The 23,821-nt window shown below is 35.4% G+C and overlaps 3 protein-coding genes across 3 annotated transcripts; 2 read left to right on the forward strand and 1 right to left on the reverse strand.

Annotated features, from left to right (window-relative positions):
* Nucleotides 1-263: 263 nt before the first annotated feature.
* Nucleotides 264-6,971, reverse strand: LOC110726094 (tRNA threonylcarbamoyladenosine dehydratase 1-like). Its single transcript, XM_021905551.1, has 7 exons — nt 6,427-6,971; nt 4,997-5,131; nt 3,442-3,657; nt 2,705-2,829; nt 1,743-1,800; nt 766-938; nt 264-665 (listed from the first exon to the last, which is right to left on the reverse strand). The coding sequence occupies exons 3-6, from the start codon at nt 3,586-3,588 to the stop codon at nt 828-830; spliced, it is 441 nt and encodes a 146-aa protein (XP_021761243.1). The 5' UTR covers nt 3,589-3,657; nt 4,997-5,131; nt 6,427-6,971; the 3' UTR covers nt 264-665; nt 766-827.
* A 6,223-nt stretch (nt 6,972-13,194) lies between these two features.
* Nucleotides 13,195-13,674, forward strand: LOC110726135. The gene has a single exon (XM_021905601.1). The coding sequence runs from the start codon at nt 13,195-13,197 to the stop codon at nt 13,672-13,674; it is 480 nt and encodes a 159-aa protein (XP_021761293.1).
* Nucleotides 13,675-22,161: 8,487 nt separating this feature from the next.
* On the forward strand, nt 22,162-23,821 carry LOC110726095 (protein MIZU-KUSSEI 1-like). Its single transcript, XM_021905552.1, has one exon. The coding sequence runs from the start codon at nt 22,518-22,520 to the stop codon at nt 23,409-23,411; it is 894 nt and encodes a 297-aa protein (XP_021761244.1). The 5' UTR covers nt 22,162-22,517; the 3' UTR covers nt 23,412-23,821.

Below are 23,821 nucleotides of genomic sequence, written 5' to 3' on the forward strand. Positions count from 1 at the left end.
ACCCACTAATTTGCAACAATATTTGTGCAAAATTAGATCCCCATATAAAACTTTGTTTTTTCCATATACTTTTATTACTCTTTCTCTCTCTCTACTTTTTTACAAACCCCATGTAAATTTATCTTTCCAATATACTTTTACTTTTTTTTTATTTAAGTTTCTTAATACCCGCAAAATCAACCCAAAAGGATCGAAGTTTCGGGAACGGAGGGAGTAGTCAATGAAAGTTGCCTTAATCAAATACTTATGTTTAAAATTTCCTAGAAAATCCAACATGGGAAATAATATTTCCAAAGAAGTTGCAATTCTTACATTCAACCAAACGGATTTTAGGAAAATTTTGGACGATTGAAGAATTGATAAAAGGCATAATAGCTCTAGTAAATAGGCATAAAAGCTTGGGGAGATCTAAATAAATAACTCAATTTTGTAAACAGCACCCTGTCATTATCTATTTTGTAAAATTCTCCCTGTCATTAATCATTATTTATTTGAGATTTGGCCTCCCTGTCACCTCTTAGCACAAAAAGGGCCATCACATTGAGGGAACACTACATTGCAGCATTAATTGTCTTCTTTTTTGGCCTCTGTTGAGGAGTGAATCCCTTGACTACTTTCTGATCTTCATATTTGAGGCCATTTTGATTTTAGGACTATGTATGAATCTGCAATAGCCAATAAAAATGTGCTGAATTTTCGATTTTTTATGGGATAATTCCAAGATTGCTAAACTGTCTCAAATAGACAAATTGAAATATTGCTTACCGAAGAAGGACCCTTCATTAACAAGAATGACTGAATTTAGAGATGGAGGACATGAAGTGCAGTTACAGGCAGAAGTCCAAATCAGCTCGCTTTAGAACATTAGACACACGTTTTAAAAACTCTGGTTCCTTCTCTTTAATGTCATCAAGTGTCATTGATTCATGTTCATCCACCTGCGGATTAGACAAATTAGAATAAGCTCGAAAATTAGAGAATTTGGAGGGGGGAAGATTAACATAGATCATAGATGACCAAAGGTAATCAGGTGGAGTTTGATTACAAGAGCCAGCTTCACCATGAATACTAAATTCTATTTGTATCCATATCCATGGTAGTAATATAAAAATATATTCCCTGTATTTTGAACTACCTTTGACCATCTTACCCTCTTTACGCCACCATATTTATTCAACTTTTTCTTACACTCATCCATCTTTTACCTTATCACTTATATTATAAACTATTTTCTTGCACTGACTCACATTTCCTAGAAACAATAGTTTGCAATAAATGACCAATACAGTTCATGCTTCAATTATACACATGGCTATTCAACTTTGGATGTCCAATAAAGATTTTCCCTCATATTTTAGAGTTTCCAATGAGTTACAAAACTTGGGAAGAAGATTGCTAAAGGAGTAACAAGGAGATTGGGACAGAACAATAGTGCCTCTATCAATAACAAAGAGAAAGGGCAATAAACAGAAAGTTGTGATATAATATCTCTTAAGTTGTGATATAAAACAGATGTTGGCACAGCTGCTGCGCCAACATCTCTTAAGTTCGCTGCACTTCATTACAGTAAAAAAAAAAAAAAAAAAAAAAAAAAAAAAAAAAAAAAAAACATTTACGGTGAAAAAATTGAAATCTCTTGATTTCTGAAAGCAATTTTTTTTTTTTTTTTGCATTCAGACATACTATTTGTAGATTCGCACTATAGAACAAGAAAAATAGTGCTTATGTAATAAAAATAATACCTCATCGAACTTCAGAAGAATCAAGTTTGAAACAGATGCAGGCTTTGTGCTATCCCACCTATATTGGCAATGACCAACAGTATGCCATGGAAAGCAGAAAATAATTAGCTATATTAACAAGCAACTCACCAGTACACAAAAATAAAAAAATCAGAAGATGTTTTGGCACATTCATTAGATCCATGTTACCCCTTTTATTGTGGGGCTGAAGGGGTAAGATGGCAAATGCTGAGTAGAACATAAAAGAACAAACTAAAATCGAAAGTGTAAAACTAAAAAGAACGGAGGGAGTAATTTTTACCAAATATAGAGGCAGTTAAGCTTTATATACTAATAAGAAATCATATTTCCATACACTGAATATAATCCTCGAATCACACAATAATGAGGGAAGCATTGAATATTAAAATAACAAAAACTATTTACAATATTTCCATAATATTCAGTTTCCATCAACTGCTTTGTTATTTAATTATCTCTTATATATTTCCAATTAAGTACTATCAGTATATGTAAAGCTATATATATTACGATGATAAATCATGTTCAAATCATGGACCGCCAATCTAGTGTTACAAGTTGTAGTCATTGCAACAACTAATTAATATTACATTGCATGTTAGTGCCATTGGTCAAGTAAACAATAGCAGCAAGAACATTTACTTACTCTCTCACTTGGCAAAATTAACAACCACAAGAGCACAGGCAAGTGCTTAGTTTTCCAACAAAGTCCTTGAATATTTTTATGTTTTGATCAACAAAATTAATAACGTTAAAAGCTTACTCCAGTCTTTATACCTTCTTGAAAAATATGATTGATTATTCATCAAATAAAGCATATAGTGCATAATAAATTGGTAAGAAAGAGACAACAAATACAAACAGATATAAAAACTACTTGTACAAAATACGGACTCTTGATTGCTTGAGCGTTTACCCAATAACATAAGTAGAACATGTACCTTACAAGCATCAATTCGTTAACGGATCGCCACATTGCACGTCCCACGCCATTAAAAGAACCATCTTTAGCACTTCGTCCATGCCACAACTCCTTGACAACATACCTCACTTCTTCAACATCTACCTTAATAAAGGAGAGTAATAGTCAATAATGTACGTCACAGAAACAGCAGTCAGTAAAAGCTGAGGTGAGCAACAGGCGAAAAGGCACAGGTTTTCTCCCATCTTTACATTCAAGGTTGAGGGAACAACGCTTAATCCAACAAATTGATGCACCCCCCCCCCCCCTCCTCTTCCATTCCCCTTTGAGGAGTCCACATTACTTTATGTAACCAAGAAATAATGGTTTTAGTGGCAAAACAGTAAGAACAGCTTGGTTTTAAAAAAAGTAAAGGCATAAAATCTCTTAAGGCACACATTACATTTCTAAAAACCTTAAAATTCCACTAGTATGTTACATGGAGAAAAATCATGCCAAAGTTCAAGCCTTCTTACCAAAATTCAAATTTTAGTATTTCCCCTACTGATTTCTATGGAAATTTCCTAATTTTTTGTCACAGCCAACTGTAAACAAGTCTTGTGAGTGTTCTGCTTCAGAGCTATGAACCTTTTCTACTGTCTCAAGTAAAAGCTTTTAACTAAAAAATAATCCGCTTTCCATTTTTGTTATCGGGATTGGAACAAGAGAGGGGGGGAGGGGGGGGGCAATGAGAGATTCTTAAGGAAATCATCATACCTGTACTTCGCTAGCAGTACCATAAACTAGTTCTTCATGCTCAATCAACCGTTGATGGAGAGCTTGATAGTGCTCCACATCAAAATTAACTATTGGCTCATTTTCAATTCGCAGCCCTGCTAGCTTTGTGACAACATACGAGGACATAATTTGCCCAAAAATCGCAGGCACAGATCCAAGAACAGGTATAATCCGGACCCTAAACCCTGGTACAACCTGGATGAAAGAGTTAAAGGTCAGAACATCAGCAACATTAAAAAAAAGCGTATGTATATATAATATGTATTAAAAACCGATGATAACTAGTCACTCAAGGTAAAAGTCGTAAAACACTTAATATTGGAGCTGTTGTGAATTGGACACTTGATATTGGATATTTTGTGAATCAGACGCTTGATAAGTTTTTCACTAAGATATACTTCATAGAGCATGCCTATTGTTAAATCGAGTAAATCACTTGAATCTTACTTTATTACTGAAGTGTGGAACAATCGTTCATAAACAAGCTCAACTGAAACCTTGTTCTATAAATAGGATGCTTTCATGAGAAATGAGATAGATATCCTGCTAGCTCTATATGCCTTATAAATCCAAAAGGCATTGTTTGTAAACAAACTCATTTGGGGGGGGGGGTGTTAGTTATATCTCTAAGAGAGTAATCTGTGAACCTCACCATCAATAGTGAGTGTTGCATATAAATAGACTGTTTGATCTTGACTCGGTCAAATATCAGCTTGCAAGGACTCAGCTCCAATTCGAATTCGGCTCGAGACTAAACGAGACGATACAAGAGGCCATGCTAAGCTCAGCTCGAAAACCTCGCGAGAGGCGCAAATTATATTTTATAAAATAAATATTACATATTTTTTACATTTAAATAATGTTAATAAGCACAATAACAATTGGCCACTATTATACTTGGGTAGTTGGGTAAGTTATGAGACATAGATTATGTATTTATGGACCTAAATGAGCCTAATTTCAAAATCGAGCTTATAACGAGCCTAATTTCAAACTCAAGCCAATAACGAGCTTGAGCGAGCTTCACTTTTGAGCACTCGAGCTTGAGCTGAGCTCAATTTTCAAGGCTCGACAAGCCATGACCTCGATCCGAGCCTCGAATCCGAACTCACGAGCTCGAGGCGAGTCTACCAGTATTCGGGCTCGGCTCATTAACAACCCTAGCGTGCTCAACAATGGCTATTATTCACACACTTTGTTCACTGTTATTTTTACTTTTTCCACTTTATCCTCTAATGTATACTCTCCATAATTCTTGCGCATGCATTAGGCCTCTTTAAAGAATCTCTACTCCAACTTATGTATCTTCATACTTCCTATCTGATCCTTGTCCTGATGCCAAACAAACAGGTGCTTAAATTACTTTTCCCATCTCTCTCTATGGTCTATACCTCAAGTGTTAAAGAGAAGGATCAATAGGAAGTCAACAATGAAGGAAAACCATAATCAGTGTTCTCTAAGTACAAGGTAGTTAATTCGTAAAATGCAGGTCAATATTCACAAGATAAGGTAAATTGGAGCTTAGGATTCTCACTTGGTAATCAGAAGGATTTTCCTCTTCTCCATTAAGACCCTTGAATGGAAGCAGTTTTACTTTCGGTTTTTCCAGGGAGAACACCACAGGGATTCCACCTTCAATGCCATGGTCTCTCTTCAAACGTTGCCGAACCTGGTGAATAGAACAGATTGCTTATTGGACACAAAATTTTAGAGAGAATTTTAAATCATGGAGACAGCTATACTGCAGTACTTGCCCCAGAACTGACCAACCATCAAGAAATATTTACAGCTAAGCAAGTAAAAAATACACAGTAATGCAAAACTCTTGGTACTGTTTTTTTAGCATAAGATTCTTGGCATTGTAAGTACTCCCACCATTCTTTTTTGTTCGACTCACTCTCCATATTAGGCTTTTTTTAAGTTCTACTCGCTTTGCTTTATTCTATTTATAGCATACCCTTTTTAACATCTTACCCATCTAACCTCACAATAATTACATCTTTCCATACTCTCTCTCCTACTTTATTCACCTTTTTCTTGCACAAACTTACCTTTTTACATTCTCTCTTACTTTATCTTACATTCACTCACATTCTTCAACATTTTCTTAAATTGCGTATTCATAGTAAGTGAGTAAAACATACAAGAACAGAGGTAGTAGTATAATATGCTTCAATTAAATTTACATTGTACCAACTTTGCTAGAACAGAACTAGGGAAGATATGTAATTTTCTCTAGTTTAACCTTCCAAGAGACAATATTCGCACTCAGACTCAACACATTATGGTCTTACGAAGAAATCAGAATATTGATAAAATAGTAAGTTCAAAGGAATCAAAATATATACCCATACCATCAAGTCCATAATGAAAAAATCAGTCAAAATATACCCACAAAATCAAATTAAATGACAACCAATATAATATTCACAATACATCCACAAACCAAACTACTGAAATTTTAAAGATTGAAGTATCAAATACTCAAAAATACTCACAATTCAAATACTGCGTATACCCATAATTCATTTTGTATGTCACAGTTCCAAAAGCTCAAATTAACAAAATCCTAGATCAATCGAAATTATTGAAACAAATTAACAAAACCCTAGATCAATCGCAATAAAACTGAGTTGTGTAATCTGATTTCAAACTCCGAAACTTACTATCAAGTCTGCTAAGGCTACTAAAACCCAATTAAACCCATAATCTAAACTAAGTGAAAACACTTGAATATCAAAATTACAAGAAAAATCAAAAAGAGGGTTCTGGGAATCAGATCGAAAATTACAATAATCATCGAAGTACAGGGACAAAATCAAACTCGAAATCAACCATCACATACAAATTCAAACTCAAAAACAATAACCAAATCACAAAATCCAAAATCAAAACCCAAAAACTCAACGAATTCGAAACCCTAACCCAAATTATACAAATTTAACAAAAAAAAGAGGGATGAACCTTGTGAGGAGCAACGTCACCATTAGAGATCTAGGGATCGTTCTCCAAGTTTTTTAAGGACTTGCTTTGACATCTTCATTAGTGACGAATGCGGTGGTGGTGGTGGAAAGCTAGGATGCAGAGAGAGGAGGGTTGCGCTGGTGGTGGATGTGGTGGGAAGCTAGGATGGAGAAAGAGGAGAGAGGGGATGGTTGCGCTTGTGGTGGCTGCGGTGGCGCGAGAAGAGAGAGGAGACAGAGAGTTTGAGAGGAGAGAGGAAACAGGAGAGTGAGGAGAGAGAACGAGATAGTTCGTGAATAACAAGGAAAGAGTGAGTGTTCTAATTTAGGGATTTTTATTTATTTGGGAAAAGGCCACCGGTTAACCGGTGGGCATTTCTCTCTATTAAACGTATTTTTTTTTTGTCTTGTCTTACATTTTTACCACCGGTTTTCAATATCCGGTGGGCATTTGGCGGTGTCCATTTATCTTTTTCTACTAGTGATGGTTAAAGTCCCCAAGCACTCTCCAAATCTCTTCAAATTTTGCTAGGAGAAAAGACTTTATATCAACTGGATTTTCCCTTGCTCTATTGAAGCTTATATTGCATCTCCACCTCCAAGACCACCATATAACTAAGGCAAAGTAACTTGGCCAAATCTCAAGGGACATATTCCCTCTGTCTTGAACTTTTATATTTCAAACAATCCATTGAGTCAGGTTTCCCAAACAAAAATTTGAAGCATTTGTAGGACCACCAACTTGCTTCCAAATCTCCCTTGCCACCTTGCAGTCCCTAAGACCCTAAGCATATGAGCATAGTTTCATCATGATCAGGGCACGCATTACACTTCAGATCATTGGTCAAGTCTCTTTTAAATTGGTTGACATTGTGTATTAATCTATCATCTAGAATTAGCCAAAGTAGAACTCTCACCCTTTGTACGTTGAACCCAAATTTTCTACATCAATTCCCATCTGCCCTCTGAATTAATTTTATCATCTTTACAGATCATTTATAAAGATGATTTTATCGTAAACTTGCCTCTTGAGCTTCCACCCCCCGCTACAGCAAGTAACCAAACGAAGGATCATTCCTTAACTTGTGCGCATCTATCAATTGAAGGGAGACCCTAGGGAGGTGTTCTGCAAACAATTCCCACTTCCATCCAGTTTCAGAGTCCCTCACTTCCTCGACAGTTGCCCCATCAACCTCTTGTGGAATTGGCGCAATTGCAAGCTCGCGAAGAGGACAAGAAGCAACCCATACATGATCCCAAAACAGAGTTTGAACGCCATTCCCAACAGCCACCCGAGCTCCTTTACATAACACTTTGGCATTCTCAGTAATTCCACGCCATATATTAGACATATTTGCCTTGGATTCAAACACGTCGATATCACATCTTCCTTTGCAATACTTGGCTTTCAATACACTAGATGATGTGTCCAATTTATATAGTGTTTTACCCTCGTCACTTGGTCATAAGTAGTAGTGTTTTTGACTCTTTAGAACCACTTTTATTACTAATTGGTGTTTTCTAGTGTTTTTGTAGTTTTGCTTGAGTTTTGTAGGAAATTGCACATTTGGAGCGTTTTCCGGGTTTTTCATGGAGCAATTACGAACATTAGGAGGACACGACCTTCTTTGAAGCCCAGGACCGGTTAGAGCCGGTGATTAAGGGCTCGGTTTGTGATACCGGGGCATTTGGACCAAGTATTCAAGACCCGTAGAGGAAATCCGGATTGGGCCGTAGAAGCTAGCCCAATCGAAGTCCAAGCCTCGAGGAAGAGACCGGGCAAGCTTGCGCCCGATCGGGCGGGTGCGCAGAAGAAGGCATCAGCAAAGGCGCGCCCGATCGGACGCGGTTGCCCAGGAGAACCTTGAAGAAAAAGGCGGGCCCGATCGGGTGCGTGTTTTTGGAGGCACCTGATTGCCGAGATCTTAGTTTTCAATTAGGATTTGTTTTAGGGATGTTTAGGTACGATTTTTGTACGTGATTTTGAATTACCTTCTCTTTTAGACTTTCTCTTTCTACTGAGAATATTTTCTCTCTCTAAAATACTCTCAACTTTGTTCTTAATTTCATTCCTTAATTCAGATTACTTTTGGTAACGATTTCTTCTCTTTTAATTTCAGTTATTTTCTTTAATTCTTTCATCATGTTTTACTCTAATGTTTTGATTAGTTTAGATTTAATTATGCGTGAGTAGTTTTATTTATAGGGTTTATGGGGATTCAATAAATAATATGAAGGAATAATTTGTGATTGTTGATTGTCAATGCTCAATTATTTTCTTATTGATTGATTTAATGCTATGCAATTAGGTTTGGCCAGATTTAATTGTATGAGTTTAGCAATATTGATTCGAAATTTATTGAGAGATGAGAATTGATGTTTAGGCTTAGTTTCAATAGGCGGACTAAGTTATAAATGGTTAAGTCGAGATTCGAGAGATGAGATTTAATACTGGTAAATTAACTCTGTGATTGTAATACCTAGCGAAAGTCCTTTATAATCTGATTAATTGATGCATTGATGATTGCTTATTATGATTTACCCTTGAATATTGGTTATCGGTGAACCTATGCCCTAGGTTTCTCCTTCATTGATTTACCTCTTATTTTATTTCCTTCCTACTCTTACTTCTAGTAGTTTAATTACCCTTTTTATAATAATTTGGTTACTTGATAATTTAGATTGCTTTTAATTAATTAGGGGTAAATTGACTTGTTTCCCTGTGGTTCGACCCTTCTTCCCTATCTACATAGTTAGTGAATTTAGGTTTTATTTTTGATTAGGTGAATACGACTTGAGCCTGTCACTAGACCACAAGGAATTCGGCTCCGTTAAGAGACACCAACCCAATTTTGTGAGAAAAGCATAATTTGTATCTCTTGAAGCTCGTATGCCCAAACCTCCTTGATTTTTAGGGAGTTGCAAGGTTTCCCAAGATATGAGGTGAATTTTCCTCTTTTCTTCATTCCCACCCCCAAAAAAAGGTCTAACTTTTTTATCTAGCTCGTCACAAATTGTTCTTGGAATTTTCGCTGATTGCATAGCATATGAGATAATGGTTGAGATTGAAGATTTTGCCAAGGTGATCCCCCCTACCAACGACAGATATTTTGTCTTCCAACCCGAGAGACGTTTGTCCACTTTTTCACATAGATAAGCAAACGTATCCTTTGTTACCCTGCTTGTGATTGTTGGCATACCCAAATATGTTTCGAAGTCATTTGAAGTGCATTTGAGATCTCATTCATTGCTGCTAATTCCATATTCTGGGAGAAAAAAAAACTCTAGACTTTGCGTGGCTGACCTTCTGCCCAGAAGCCGCACAAAAGTCTGCCAAACATTGTTGAATAATCAAAGCCTGCTCTGTACTAGCCTCAGCAAATAGGATTATATCATCCGCAAAACACAAATTTGATAACTTTGGCCCATGTCGACTTGCTCTAATGGGTTTCCATTGATTTTTTATGATAAGAGTCTTCAATTACTTGATTTAATCTCTCCATAAATAAATAGCACAAATAAGTACGGAGATAATAAATTCCCTTGACGAATACCACGACCCCGGGTTGAAAGCTTGAGTCGGTTCCCCATTCCACATACCTTCATTTTTGAAGTTGGTATGCATTCCATAATAACCTCAATTATCACAGGAGGGAATTTGATTTCATTCGAGAAGCGTATCATGAATAAACTCCCATCGAAGCCGATCGTACACCTTCTAAAAGTCAATCTTAATTGCCATTAAACCACTCGAACCTTGTTTATTCTTCATTATGTACACTTCTTGGACGATCACAATGTTGTCAGTGATTTGCCTTTCGGGAATGAAATTAGTTTGAGTACACGAAGTGAGGTGAGGCATCATTGGTTGATTGTATGTCCAACAGTTGTATGAAATAACTTATAAGTGGTATGTTGCTATATGACAATTTTTTACATACGGGTTAATTATAGGTTTTTTCAACTATGCCTTGAATTAAGAATTATGAGTTTAATTTTAGTGGTCATTTGTCATTTTTTTTATAAATAGATTCATCTGGTATAACATTGCAACTCTTAGATCAAGTTCAGGTTAAGTTTTAGAATTTTGATTTTAATTTTCATCTTGAATGATGGGAAAATAGTGTTGAAATATGTACAAGGTTTGAATGTTTGAATCATCCTAAAGAATTGGGCTAGAATTCATTTTTTGGGCGAGGTTAGTTTACTTTAAGCCAATTGTCCTATTAGAATTGAAGTTAATCTTCTTCTTTTTTTTTTTTTTTTTGTGTGTGTGTGTTATATACTCAACTCATATATGTTATCTTGATGTAAAATCCCTTACTATATATTCTGCCAATACAATGTGTCATGGAAACTTCATTACATACAAATACCTCCTTTAGCTTTGCTAATTTTGATGGTGAATTGAATAAACTAACTACATGTACAAGGAAACCATAAATGAAAAAAAAAAAGAAAGTAATAGTGAAAAGAAAATAAAGGTGAAATTAAAGGAAACTTATAACGGTCTGTTCACTTCAGCTTAATTTCAGTTCAGTTCAACTCCTATCAGTTTAGTTTAGTTCAATTCAGCTCCTAATTTCCTTATCTCATAAAATATTCAATTCAGTTCAGCTTAATTCAGTAAATGTGAACATGCCCTTAGTAGTGACGGTTTTAGGGGTGTGCGAAGTGATTGACAAAACATGACTCCAATTTTAGGGACCCTAAAATTTAGATATATCAATATTAGTTTTGTTATGTTATATAAATGTAAAGCTAATATAATGGTCCAGAGCTCTATTGTTTTTTTTTTATTTTTTTATTTTTTATTTTTTTACAAAAGATTCTATTAACGAAAAACGGAATTACAACCTATAACAAAACACTAAACAACCTAAAAGACTACAGGAAGAACGAAGAGAACAAAACATTGAAAGAGTCTTGCGGCAAACCAATAGCTGCGGAGCCCGTACAACCAAAAAATCGAACCACATCCCTACCATGGAACACGAGAAGCCAAAAAAACTGAAATAGTCGAGATGGACCAAGAGCGCAGATCATAAACAATGAAGAGAACCCAAACTGACATTGACAGCAAAGGAAACTCATGATGAAATAGATGGGAGACGGAAGAACCCGAAATATGCATCATGTTGCTGAAGAACAGACCTATGACACCATTCCACTCCTAGGGGTTGAGAAGCTCATCTACATCCTAGGAGTCTAGGAACATAACCTATAGAGTCATTTAATTTAACGACTCTATGAGAAACCGTGCATTCAAATACATGTTCTCTTCTTGCAACTCTACCAACAGAGAATGCAAGAAAATTGAGGACTTTGCTTAACCCAAATATCAAAGATGGGTAGCCTCCTACAAAATTTCGATTAATAGCAATAACTGTCCTTGTCATCACCCAAACTAACGAAGGGATGATAGCAATTGTATGAATGCCCATATCATCCCACGACTAAGAAACAAGACCAACTCTTCCCTCAAAACCACACTCCTCCTGCAAACTCCATATGCAGAGTAACCTATCCACCTGCGCTAATATCTTCACCCCCTAGAAAATTGTATTAACCACCAGGGAACATATTCACACCCCGACAAGGCTACTAGAAGGGCCACCAAACCCAACTAACAAGGGATTGTGTAAGCTTACAACCCCTAATACCGGCCAACAAGGCTTAGATTACCATGTCAACTCTTGAGTTAGAGTTCTTTTTAGTAGTTTTGGAAGTAGAGCTCTATTGTTATTTGTGACATATGTGAGATCCCCGGCAACAAATTTTTTCAAACAATACTTCAATTTTAGGTTTTTTTTTTTTTGAAATTTCTATTATCAATTAATCTTCAAAATCCTTCATCTCCCAAAATTAAATTTCCCTTTTAGATTCTTAAATTGTAACAGTGAAATCTTTAATTTTAAGATGGAATTGATGACTAAATCGTTGTCATCGTAGTGCTCAAAGTGCATTAAAATGTGTCAAAAAAAATTCAATTGCACAATACAAACAAAATGGAACGACATGAATAGTACATTGATATTATCTTCTTTCGTTTGTTTATAACTGACATATGTATTTATTTACACTTTCCAGAGCACAAATTCAACCACTAACGTCTTTAATTAATTATTGGAAATTTTGAGTTTTACCACCAAAAAATTTCAACAAATTGTTTTTTACCACCTACTATTTTCAATCTTTTATTTTACCACCAAATAAAAAAATTAAAGTTTTTTTTTACCACCTTTACCCAATTCCGGTGACTGAAAAGTGCTGTGGGGCCCACTAAAACGGATACTTTTTTATTTTTACCCTTTTCAATCACGATCTTCTATCCTATAAAACCCCTAGTTCATCATTTGTTGTTCCAAAAATTCGATTTATACCAATTCTCTCAATGTACTGCAATAACATCAAGCAATCAGCCATAAATCATCAGTTATCTAAAGATTTGAAAACGAATTTGCTTTAGCAGTGGGAATTGAAGCAGTTAAGGTATGTCATGCACAAGTTTAATTAGCTGATTAAATAAAAGGATTGATTCAATTAATTTGTTCATTCGTTCATGTAGAGGTTATTAATCCAGAATTTGGTCAAAACAAGTTAGCAATTGAAACCCACATTCAGTTTTTATTAAATTAGGGTTCATATTAAAATTGAAATTGGGGGTTTTATGAGTTACTGATTGTTAATAGAAATTAGGTGTATGGAAAGGTAATTAAGGTGATTAAGTACTACTATTGAAGTTGCTAAGTGTCATTTTGCAGAAGGAATGTCTTCCTTAAGTTTTTCTCCTTCAAAAGAGAGGAAATGCCAATGTGGAGTACCCTTTGCAAGGTTAACTTCTTGGACTAGGGAAAATCCTGGGAGGAAGTTTAGATCTTGCAAATTCTATGATCTAGTGACTGAATCAAGGGGCTGTAAATCATTTGAGTGGATTGATCAACCAGATGGCACAAGTTGGCAAACTGAAGTAATTAACAACTTGCTATTGGATAAGAAGTTGATGAAGGGTGAGCATGCTGACTTAAAGAGAGAAGTTGATGATTTTTGTGGACAAAGAAGATGCTTGCTGAATGAGATTGATAGCTTGAAATTGAAATGCAAGGCCCTTAGCTCTGATAGGAAAAAGATGACACAGGAGGTTGAAGGCAGGAAGACATCATCTATGAATCTGTTTGTTGTGTTTGTTGTTATTTGTTTTGTTGGTTTAGTTTTAGGAATGGAACAATTGATTGTGAAATTTTTATAAGGATGTTGTGTTATTGTTGTATTGGTTATGAAATGAAATGAAAATTTGGTTATGCACTGAAATGAAAATAATTGAATCCAATTACATATGCAAATGTTATAAACAGGTGCTGATCAGATTATATTTTAGAAGTGGTTCAACATACTACAAAATCAGGGTTCCTGCCCTAGTTAATATTGTTCATTCCAAATAGTTAAGTGCACAAAATGATGGACTTGCCACCCTTAGTTGTTCAAATACTTAAGCAAACTGATAAAAAAAAAACCACTTGTCTGTCTACAGTAAACCAAATTTAAGGCAGTAAATTACATATCATGGCCAAGTTCCCACATATCATCCTTGTGCATGAACTGATGCTGATGTAAACCCTTTGATACTGATAACTTGTGCCTAGTATTCTGCTGTTTGGGAAGAGGCTGAGAGGCTGAGGTGTGGGAAGTTTCAGTAAGCTTTGTTCTGCTCCTAGTCATGGGCTGGCTTGCTGATGCTTCCATTGCAGAAGGCTGCACTTGCTCAGTTGGCTGAGATGCATTACAAGCAGAAGATGCCTCAGCTGCTTTTTCTTTTGCCAATTCTTGAGGAAACTTCTTGATTCCAATGCTATTGGGTCCTGCAGTAGCTCCTAATGCTGCACTCTGTATACATACATTCATAATCAGTAAATAGGTACAGTACACATGACAATCTAAGTATCAAAAATAGTGTAAGTGAATTTACCTTTTTCATAGCTCTCAATTCACTCTTCCTCCTCTGTTCCTTCATCCAAGGGTTGTCCAATGCTGGCCTACCTCCTGATGGTGCTGTGTTTTGAACTTGAACTGGTGTAGGGGCAGGATCTAGAGAACAAGTTTTGGCATAATGGCCAAAACCCCCACATTTCTTGCATTGATTCCTTCTCTTCACTTTCTTGTTCTCTGAATTAGGTGCAGAACTCCCCTCCCCTTGTTCAAGCTTCCTCTTTTTAGCTTTTGGTCTCCCAGGTTGGACCTTAAAAGCTGGAGGCATAGGCTCTCTCATATGCACCTTATCCCAATGCTTGGCTCCAGGCATGGGCTGAATGGGAGTCTCATAGGCAGCTAGGTAAGTCTCTATGTGGTAGTATGGGTGGACATAAAGCTCTGGATCAACCTTTTTATCCACCAAAGCAGCAAAAGCATGGACACAGGGCAATCCTGTCAAATCCCATCTGTAACAAGTACATGTCCTTGCTTCAAGGTTAACAACACATGTATCATCCTTATACTCCACTTCATAAAGCTCACCCCTACCTGACTGGACAGTGCATGTCCTTGCATACTTTTCCAACCCATCAAACACCTTTTTCACATAAGGAACACACAACCCTTCCCATTCAGAGGCTGCCATCCATTTATCATTGGTCCTCTTCATCATGTATCTTCTAAGCCATTCCATTTGTGTTAAGATTGGCTTATCCCTAGCATCCCTTATAACAGCGTTAAAAGTCTCACACAAATTGTTTAACAACATGTTTGACTTACATGTTGGGGAGAATGCATGTCTGGACCAATGTTGGGGGGGGGGGATATTTTCTAGGTAATCATAGGCTTCTTCAGATAAAAAGTTTATAGACTCCATAGCCACTTCAAAATCAGTCTGACCATATGCATTATAATACTAAATTAAGACACACACAGTAAAAATCAAATGGAACTAACCAAAACCAGAAACTCACAATCAACAAAACTAGGAGGATTTAACTATTATACCTGAGTGTAAGCCCTAGCTGCATTCCAAAATAGCTCTTTGAATAGAGATCCTTGGAATTGTTGTTTGAAGTTAGACCAGATGTGTCTAACACAGTACCTAGTCTCAGCCTTAGGTACAACATTCTCAAATGCTTCTAGCAGGCCCTGCATTTACACAAAAAAAGTTACACAATAATTAGTATGCTACATCTATCTCAAACTAAAAAAACATAAAAGTCAACCTGGAAATTTATCAACTTACTTTCTGCCTGTCAGACATAAAAGTCAACCCTTCACCTTCATCTTGACCTCCAATGCTGTCTACCAATGCCTCAAGGAACCATGACCATGTGTCCTTGTTCTCAATTTCCACAGTTGCCCATGCTAGTGGAAATATGTGGTTATTACCATCCTTAGCTACAACAACTAAAATTTGGCCAGGGTAAGCACCCTTAAGATGGCAGCCATCTACTCCAATAATTGGTCTGCATCCACTAACAAAACCATCCCTTAATGGTGCAAGACACACAAACATTCTCAAAAAAAGAGGGGGTTCAGGCTGCTCTATCCCATCTACAACAACCACACAACCAGTCCCAGGGTTGTGCACCACTAATGCCTTAGCATAGTCCCATACCTTGGCATACTGCTCAGCTGAAGACCCAAAAATAATTAGCTTTGCCCTACACCTAGCCAACCAAGCTTTAAAGTAGCTCACTTTAATTCCCAAATCAGTCAAAGCTCTCTCCTGTATTTGTCTAATCTTCCAAGTTGGATTGCTTCTAAACTCCTCCAAGTATCTATCAGCTAAGAACCCAGCTGTAACTTTCTTATTCATCTTTGTTCTCATACAAAGATGCTTCAATCTCAGTGACTTGATTTGCCAAGTTTCTGACTTCACCAATCTTGCAGCATACACCTTAAATGGACATTTAACACTCTTCCTACACACACACTTAGGCAGCCTACAAGTTTTCTTGTTATACACACAGTTGCACCTCCTCTTGCAATGTATAGTCAGCCTCTTGGTGTCATTATGAAGAAAATAGTACTCATACCTATTTTCTATAGCATGAACTCTCAAAGCTTTCCTGAGTACATACACATTGCTGAACCTCAGCCCTTGCACAAGCTGAATAGGCTTTCCAAAATCAGTCTCCCCATTAAACCATGGGCCTATGAACTCCTCAACATCAGAATCACTATGAACACTCCTAAGTTCATCAGAATCCTCTTCCTGCTCCTGCTGGAAACTGATATCAATCTCCCTCAAATGCCTTTCAATCTCAGTTCCTGCACCAGCTTGTTTTTGTTGCAAATCTTGTTTCTCTTCACTGAAACACCTAATCACTTCCCTGTTCACCAACTCTGTATTCTGTCTCACCCACTCATCATCATCAACAGCATCATAAAACTCTTCTTCTCCTTCACTCCAATCTACATCAGGGTCACTAAGCTCACTATCAGACAAATCTGAAAGATTATAGTCCCCTTCACCATCCTTAAACAACTCCCTACTTATTGTATTCCTCTCACTACCTTCCACCTCCTCTTCAACTAGTTTTCCCTTCCCCTTATCTGTAGCACTAAACCTCTTAGCTGCTGCATCAACCTTATCCCTACCTTTAACAGATAATCTAGGGCTTCTCCTAAGTGGTTCTTCAGTAAGGGCCTTTATTGTTGGGCTGGAAGTAACTGGGTTGGGCTTTAATTTGGGCACAAATGGATCTTTACTCAACTTATTTCTTTCTTTTGCACTCATAGAATTCCCATCATAAATATGAAAAGGTGTAATGGGAGTGGCCTGGATTGGTTCCCCACTTGTGACAAACACCTCAATAACTCCCTCCCTGTTCACTGTATCTAACAATCCTTTTATCTCTTCACTGTTCACCAACTCCCTTTTACCAGTTGTAAATGTCCTCCCCTTTTGTCTATACCAGCAACTAAACTTAGTAGGGACTTGTACATTAACAGACACAAACCCATGGACAGCAGCTTCTCTTATAAAATGCACATCAATCTTGGAGGGATTCACATTTTTCTTCCAGTATACCCATCCCCCATCCCAGCTTAATAGCCTCTTTTTCTTTTTTTTTTTTCCAATTAAAGAAGGTATAAAAGCACCACCCAATGTCAGTTTAAGTTGGACTTTGTTCATTCTGCTACACACACAACACATAAACATAACATAACTCAATTTAGTCCCAAATAATTCATTAATTAATGTAACTGATACTTTACACAGTGTTCAATGCAAACAAGTCTTTAAACACTTAATATATCAATCAGGTCAAAGCTTGACCACAGACTCAATGGTAAATCCACATACCAACAATATATAACCCTAATTTTTAATTATACAGTAATCACAGCATAATGCATCCACACATGTCTAAGATTCGAATTTTAGGGTTAATCAACACAAAGTCCACAACACCCCATATTTAGCATATAAAATCAACAATTAAACCACAATCACACACACTAACTACAGTTAAGATGCTAAAAGTACCTTGCTTTGTCAGAATCTCGAATCTATGTCAGTAAAGTCCAACACTTTAGGTCCCCCCTTGCTGAAAGTGACGAATTGAAGCTGAGTTGTAGGGTTTCTGTGCTGCCACCTCTTCGTTACTCCAACAGCAACATCAAAATTCAAATGGGAAGAGGAAAATTTAGGGTCATAAGAGTGAGAAGAGGAGTGAAATTCAGAGTACTAAATGAGAGGAAGGTGAGAAAGTTAGAGGAATTAAATGAAGTTGGTTGGGGTTAATCAACAGAAGAAATAAATCGGGGTGGGTGTAAATAAAATTGGAGGGAAATTAAAAAGGGTGGGCCCCACAGCCCTTTTCAGTCACCGGAATTGGGTAAAGGTGGTAAAAAACAACTTTAATTTTTTTATTTGGTGGTAAAATAAAAGATTGAAAATAGTAGGTGGTAAAAAACAATTTGTTGAAATTTTTTGGTGGTAAAACTCAAAATTTCCTTAATTATTACTAAGCAAAAATTATTAAAAGTCGATATTTTAAAATTATATATCAAGATTAATTTAACAGTACAAGACTCCACACACACACATTATGTACTACACAACACAATCAAAATAGAGTGTATAAATAGTGCTAAAATCAAAATGTAATAGTTGAAAACAAACAGATTATATGTGTTCCACCGTTCGTGCCAAGAAAATTCAAATGATAGCAACAACCTCGTCCATCCAGTGAACATCTTAATGAGATTCCTCAAGCAGAAGAGTTCTATATCATCACTTAAATATCTCATAAAACATTAGTATTTCACAACAATGGAACATTATTCTACTATTTTGTATTCTTTTAAGGAGGTCATATTCAAATTATTCACAAGGAATCCATCCACAAGAAAAATAAGATGGTCACTAGAATTAGAATGGCATAAAAGTGGGACCAGAAGATCTAAGGAGAGAAGCAAAATGACATAATTGATGTCCTATAACCAAATGATATGTCAATTTTAGCATGTTTGATTGAATCTAATCCAACAAGGAGGATGTTCCCTGCCCCCAACACCCCATTCGTCATCTATCCTCTCTGCACATTCAGAATGTTTTGTTTTATTTTATTTTATTTATTTATTTTATTTTTTTTAAATCTAAATATTAAGATCTAAATTTTTTTAAAAAAAATTTCTGATTTTCATCCATAGCTTTGATTGTTTGAAATTGATTTAGGTGTTGTAACTAAATATATTTTCTAAGTTAAGTTCACTATTCTTTTTTTTAACATTTGATTTTGCACGGCTTTGCAACTTGCAAGGCATGATTTCAATTATAAATATCTTTAATTACGTATCATTAAAATTATAGAGTACTCTAACTAGTACAATGTAAATCAATTTTTGAGAGAAAATACAAGTTTAATTTATTACCTTCACCGGCAAAAATGTATATATAAACATTAATAAAACTCAGATACTATCATGGTTGGGTTTAGAGGAATTTTGCAATTTTCAATTAGAACTTAAAAGACTGAAGAGCTAGATGTCATTATTACTTTGCAATGTAGCATGTAGCTATGATGAAATGGTGAGAAGGTGGTTGGTCGGTTTTTTTTTTTTTTTTTTTTGAGGTTATGCTATAATGTCTTATCTTTGTTGTGGTGAATAATATCAAGTCTAATTCGAAGTTGAGTCATGCTATATTACTTTGCCCATATAAGTAAAAAATGTAAATCTGACTACTTTCAAACAAGATCAAATCGGGTGACTTCAACCCATAAATTATACGAGTAAATGAGAAGAAATTTATATACAACCATCTACTCGTACAAGAAATGAATTTTATTGACAAAGTCATACTTAAAAAGTTTGTCATAAATGGTTTGATTCATGCTTAATATTTCTAATTTAGGTAGTCGCAAACTCACAATGCAGGAGCATGAATCATGTTTTGTTTTATTTACTGCATGGCACGTAAATGACAGAAGCATACAAACGAGCGTGTTAAGGGTTTATGCCAGTTCATGTATGAACACTGACGTTGTGCTTACCTCATCTTCTTAACTTTATTTTACTTTTACTGCCCTTCTTTTTTTCTTTTTTAGTTTTTGTAAAAAATTGAAAATTAAAATTGAGGTCAAAAGTGAGGTAGTCAAGGAAGTTGTACCCTACCAGAAAATGAAGTTACACTCTCCTTTGTCTCTCCCTTTTTCATTCTTTGCGCCCCCCTCTCCATTTTTTTGGGTCCTTTCTTTTCTTTTTTATATTTTTTTTACTGATTTTTTTTTTTTTTACTTTTTTGGTAAAAAAAAAACAAAATTTTCAATTTTTTGTCATAGGTAAAGAAAGTGGTGGTGGCTTGAGAGCTTTCTATCCCTCTTTCCAAATGACTAAATTGCCCATCTATATTTTTTAAGTATTAAAGACTTGAAAAGTGGTGAATTGGTGATAAAGTGAAGAGTAGTATATTTAAAAACGTTTCATTAAATTATTCACCGTTTTACTAAAAGGATTAGGGTGGTGTTTGGTAAAGACCAAAGAATATATTCCTAGGTTGTTGTAGCAAAAAAGAAAAAATTTAACCTCTAATGGTAGATTTGATTACTACGGCTATATAAAAATTACTATCAAGGGACTTTTTTTTTTAAAATCAGATTTTATTGAATGTATAACAAACAAAAATATACATTACATAACTAAGATATGTATTATACAACAAATTGTATATTATAGGGTGGTATATTTATTATATATGCTCATTGTTTACTCATTTGCTTTTAGTAGGGATTTTTTTTTTCAAATGAAATATGCTCTCTTCACCTGAAGTAGGGTATTTTGGTTTGATTTCTATCAAGCTTTGTTGTTATCAGATTTGAATTATTTTACTTCGTATGCTTGTGTTGGCTGGAAATGATTTCTTAATTAAATTATACTTGGACTATACTATCAATAACATTTTGCAGTAAGATCTTATTATGTTTGTCTCAATATGTATTTTTTCAACTATGCAATTTATGTAATTGTTTTATGAAGGATTTTGCTAACAAACGCCTCAGGGGCATTAGATAAGCATTTAAGGTATTTCCAAAAATGGTACTAATATAGGAATGCATGCCAAAATCACGCATCAATCATTATATTGTAATTAATGTTCATTTCAAATTAACTTTTAATTATCTTATCCAACGCTCTAGGTTGTTCATTAGCTTTTGCCTTATATTAATAGCAATATAAAGTAATTAAGAATAGTAAACAAAAATAAGAAGTTATATATTATCTGATATGGACTCAACCTTTTTAGTCTGCTCTAAAAAGATTCATAAAATACTTTGTAATAAAATATAAATAAACATAATAGTTCTTAGGGGGCGTTTGGTTTGCGGATTATAGGAATTAGGTATGGGTTTAGAATGACCAAAACTCATACCATATGTTTGGCTGTCAAGAATATGATTTTTAAACCCATACCTCAAACCCATGAGGTATGGGGTTTAGAAACCTTGGGGGGAAGGTGGGTTTGGCTCATTCCATTCTCTTAGGTATCAAATATATAAAATTAAGGGGATGATATTTCATTCTAGAATTGAACCAAACACATGGTATTAAGTATCAAGTTCCAACCCGATACCACCTTAACCCTATTCCTGATTTCAAACCTATACCACTCTGCGAACCAAACGCCCCCTTAATATATATATATTTTCATGTAAAAAAAATGTATATATATATTAGGTTTATTATAAAACTTATATATCAAAGATTATTTAGAAGTTCTTTGATAACTTAAAATAGAAATACTTAGTTGATTGACATTTTTTTTATATAGAGCATGTAATCGATCACAATTATGAAAATGCATTTCGATGTACTCCATACAAAACAGTGTAAGGTATATGAAATACCAAGCTAAATTTGAATTATTGATAAGGATGTTCATTTCCAGTCTTAGTTAAGGGAGTACAATTCCTACAAGGCTACCAGAGTTCGCACATTTTGTAGATGAGAATATGTATGACACGTTGACACTCATCCTCCTTATTCTCAAACTATTTAACCGACTAACTCGAGTCATAATTTTGTTGGATTCAAACCGATAAAATAGTTCCTTCCGTCCTTTAGTTATATGCCTATTTATTTCATTTATTACTTACATAATATAGAGAAATAGACATATAATTAAGGGATGGAAAAAGTAAGACATATCATAAATTCATAATCTAAAACACATCTTTGTCATTTATTTATTTCTTTTTAATAGTAGATCAACTATACAATATGCTCCTCTTATCATTAGAATTTAGTACTATATCCCATGATTCAATTCAATTGTTGATCCTCATATATTCTCAAACCGGACTTCTTTTTTGGTGGGGGCAACTTTGGAATTTACTTTATGCTTTTTACACCACAAAAGCCCTCAAAGAGCCCCAAAGATGACTCACTCACTCTCTCTTTACTCTTCTCTACTCTTTACTACCCCATATCAAAATACTAGTAAATGCAACTCAATTTCCCCCACCACCCCAAAAACTTAAATTCAATTCCCTCATTAAAACATTACTACTACTTGTAGTAGTATCTTTATTATTCTTTTAGAATTCAATCCCTTCTTTCTCTCTCTAAATTTCTCTCTCTAAAAAACCATTTTTACAAAAACCCCAAATGAAGACAACATCAACACCAACACCAACACCACCATCTCCAACACCTCTCAAAATGTCCAAAGCCAACTTCCCTTGGTCATCATCAAGGAAAGTCCAAAATGATGATACTTTAGATAATAATCAAACTACCCTTAAAACAGAGGAAAACAGGGGAAAACAGGACACTATTAATAATCATCCTCTTAATGACATAATTAGTGATGATAATCACAAAAGTTTAGCATCATCAACAGCTAGAAGAAGGAGGAAATTACAAGCTATTGCTGTTTCAAGAATAAGGTCAGTTCTTACTGCCCTTAACATCAACAAATCTTCACCTTCGACCTTCCCAAATTTAGGGTCATGCCCTAAAGTTATAGGAACTTTGTTTGGGTATAGAAAAGGTCATGTTCATTTTGTGTTTCAACGTGAACATAACTCCGCCCCTGTTTTTTTCATCGAGCTCGCAACCCAGATAACCCATCTCGTCAAGGAGATGGCATCTGGATTGGTTCGTATCGCGCTCGAATGCGATAAAGATGATCAACAAGAACAAGAGAAATCACAAAAATTATCTCAAGAGCATGAGAAGAGGAAGAAGGTGAGGAGGAAGAGATTGTTGGAAGAACAAGTTTGGAGGACTTATTGTAATGGAAAGAAATGTGGGTTTGCTAATAAAAGAGAAATTGGGCCTAATGAGGCTAAGATTTTAAAGGCTGTTGAGCCCATTTCAATGGGTGCAGGTGTTCTTCCTGGGTTTAACGGGTCCGGGTCGGGTTCGGAAGGTGAGCTTATGTATATGAGGGCCCAGTTTGAGAGGGTTGTAGGGTCTAGGGATTCTGAAGCTTTCTATATGATGAATCCTGATTGTCATGGTGCTCCTGAGCTTAGCATCTACTTGCTCCGAGTCTGAGAGCACGGGTACACTCGGGTGTATAATGGAAACTCATGACAACCTCTCCTACTTGGAAAGACGAAAAAAAAAATGTTTATGTGAAAAGATTATTGTAAGTTGTAATGTTACTAAATTTGTTAGGTTTTAAGAGGTTGTTAATAGGGTGGGGATTAGTAGAAGTCTAGTTAACAAGATGTTTTTTTTTTTGGTTAATTTATTTGTTTTTTAAGTTTGGGTATAAAAAAAAAATTGGAGAATTGGGGTTTTTACTGTATTTTGTTAGCTTTTTGGGGGTGGAATGTAATGGTATACTAGGAAAAAAAAAAAAGAAGGGAAATTGGTATATTATTGGCATGGTGGTCAATTTAACTCAATGTAAGATCTTTCATGCAATGCAACTCTCCAATTGGTATATTATATTATGAACA

The sequence above is a fragment of the Chenopodium quinoa genome, unplaced genomic scaffold, assembly GCF_001683475.1.
Source record: "Chenopodium quinoa cultivar QQ74 unplaced genomic scaffold, ASM168347v1, whole genome shotgun sequence".
Classification (NCBI taxonomy): domain Eukaryota; kingdom Viridiplantae; phylum Streptophyta; class Magnoliopsida; order Caryophyllales; family Amaranthaceae; genus Chenopodium; species Chenopodium quinoa.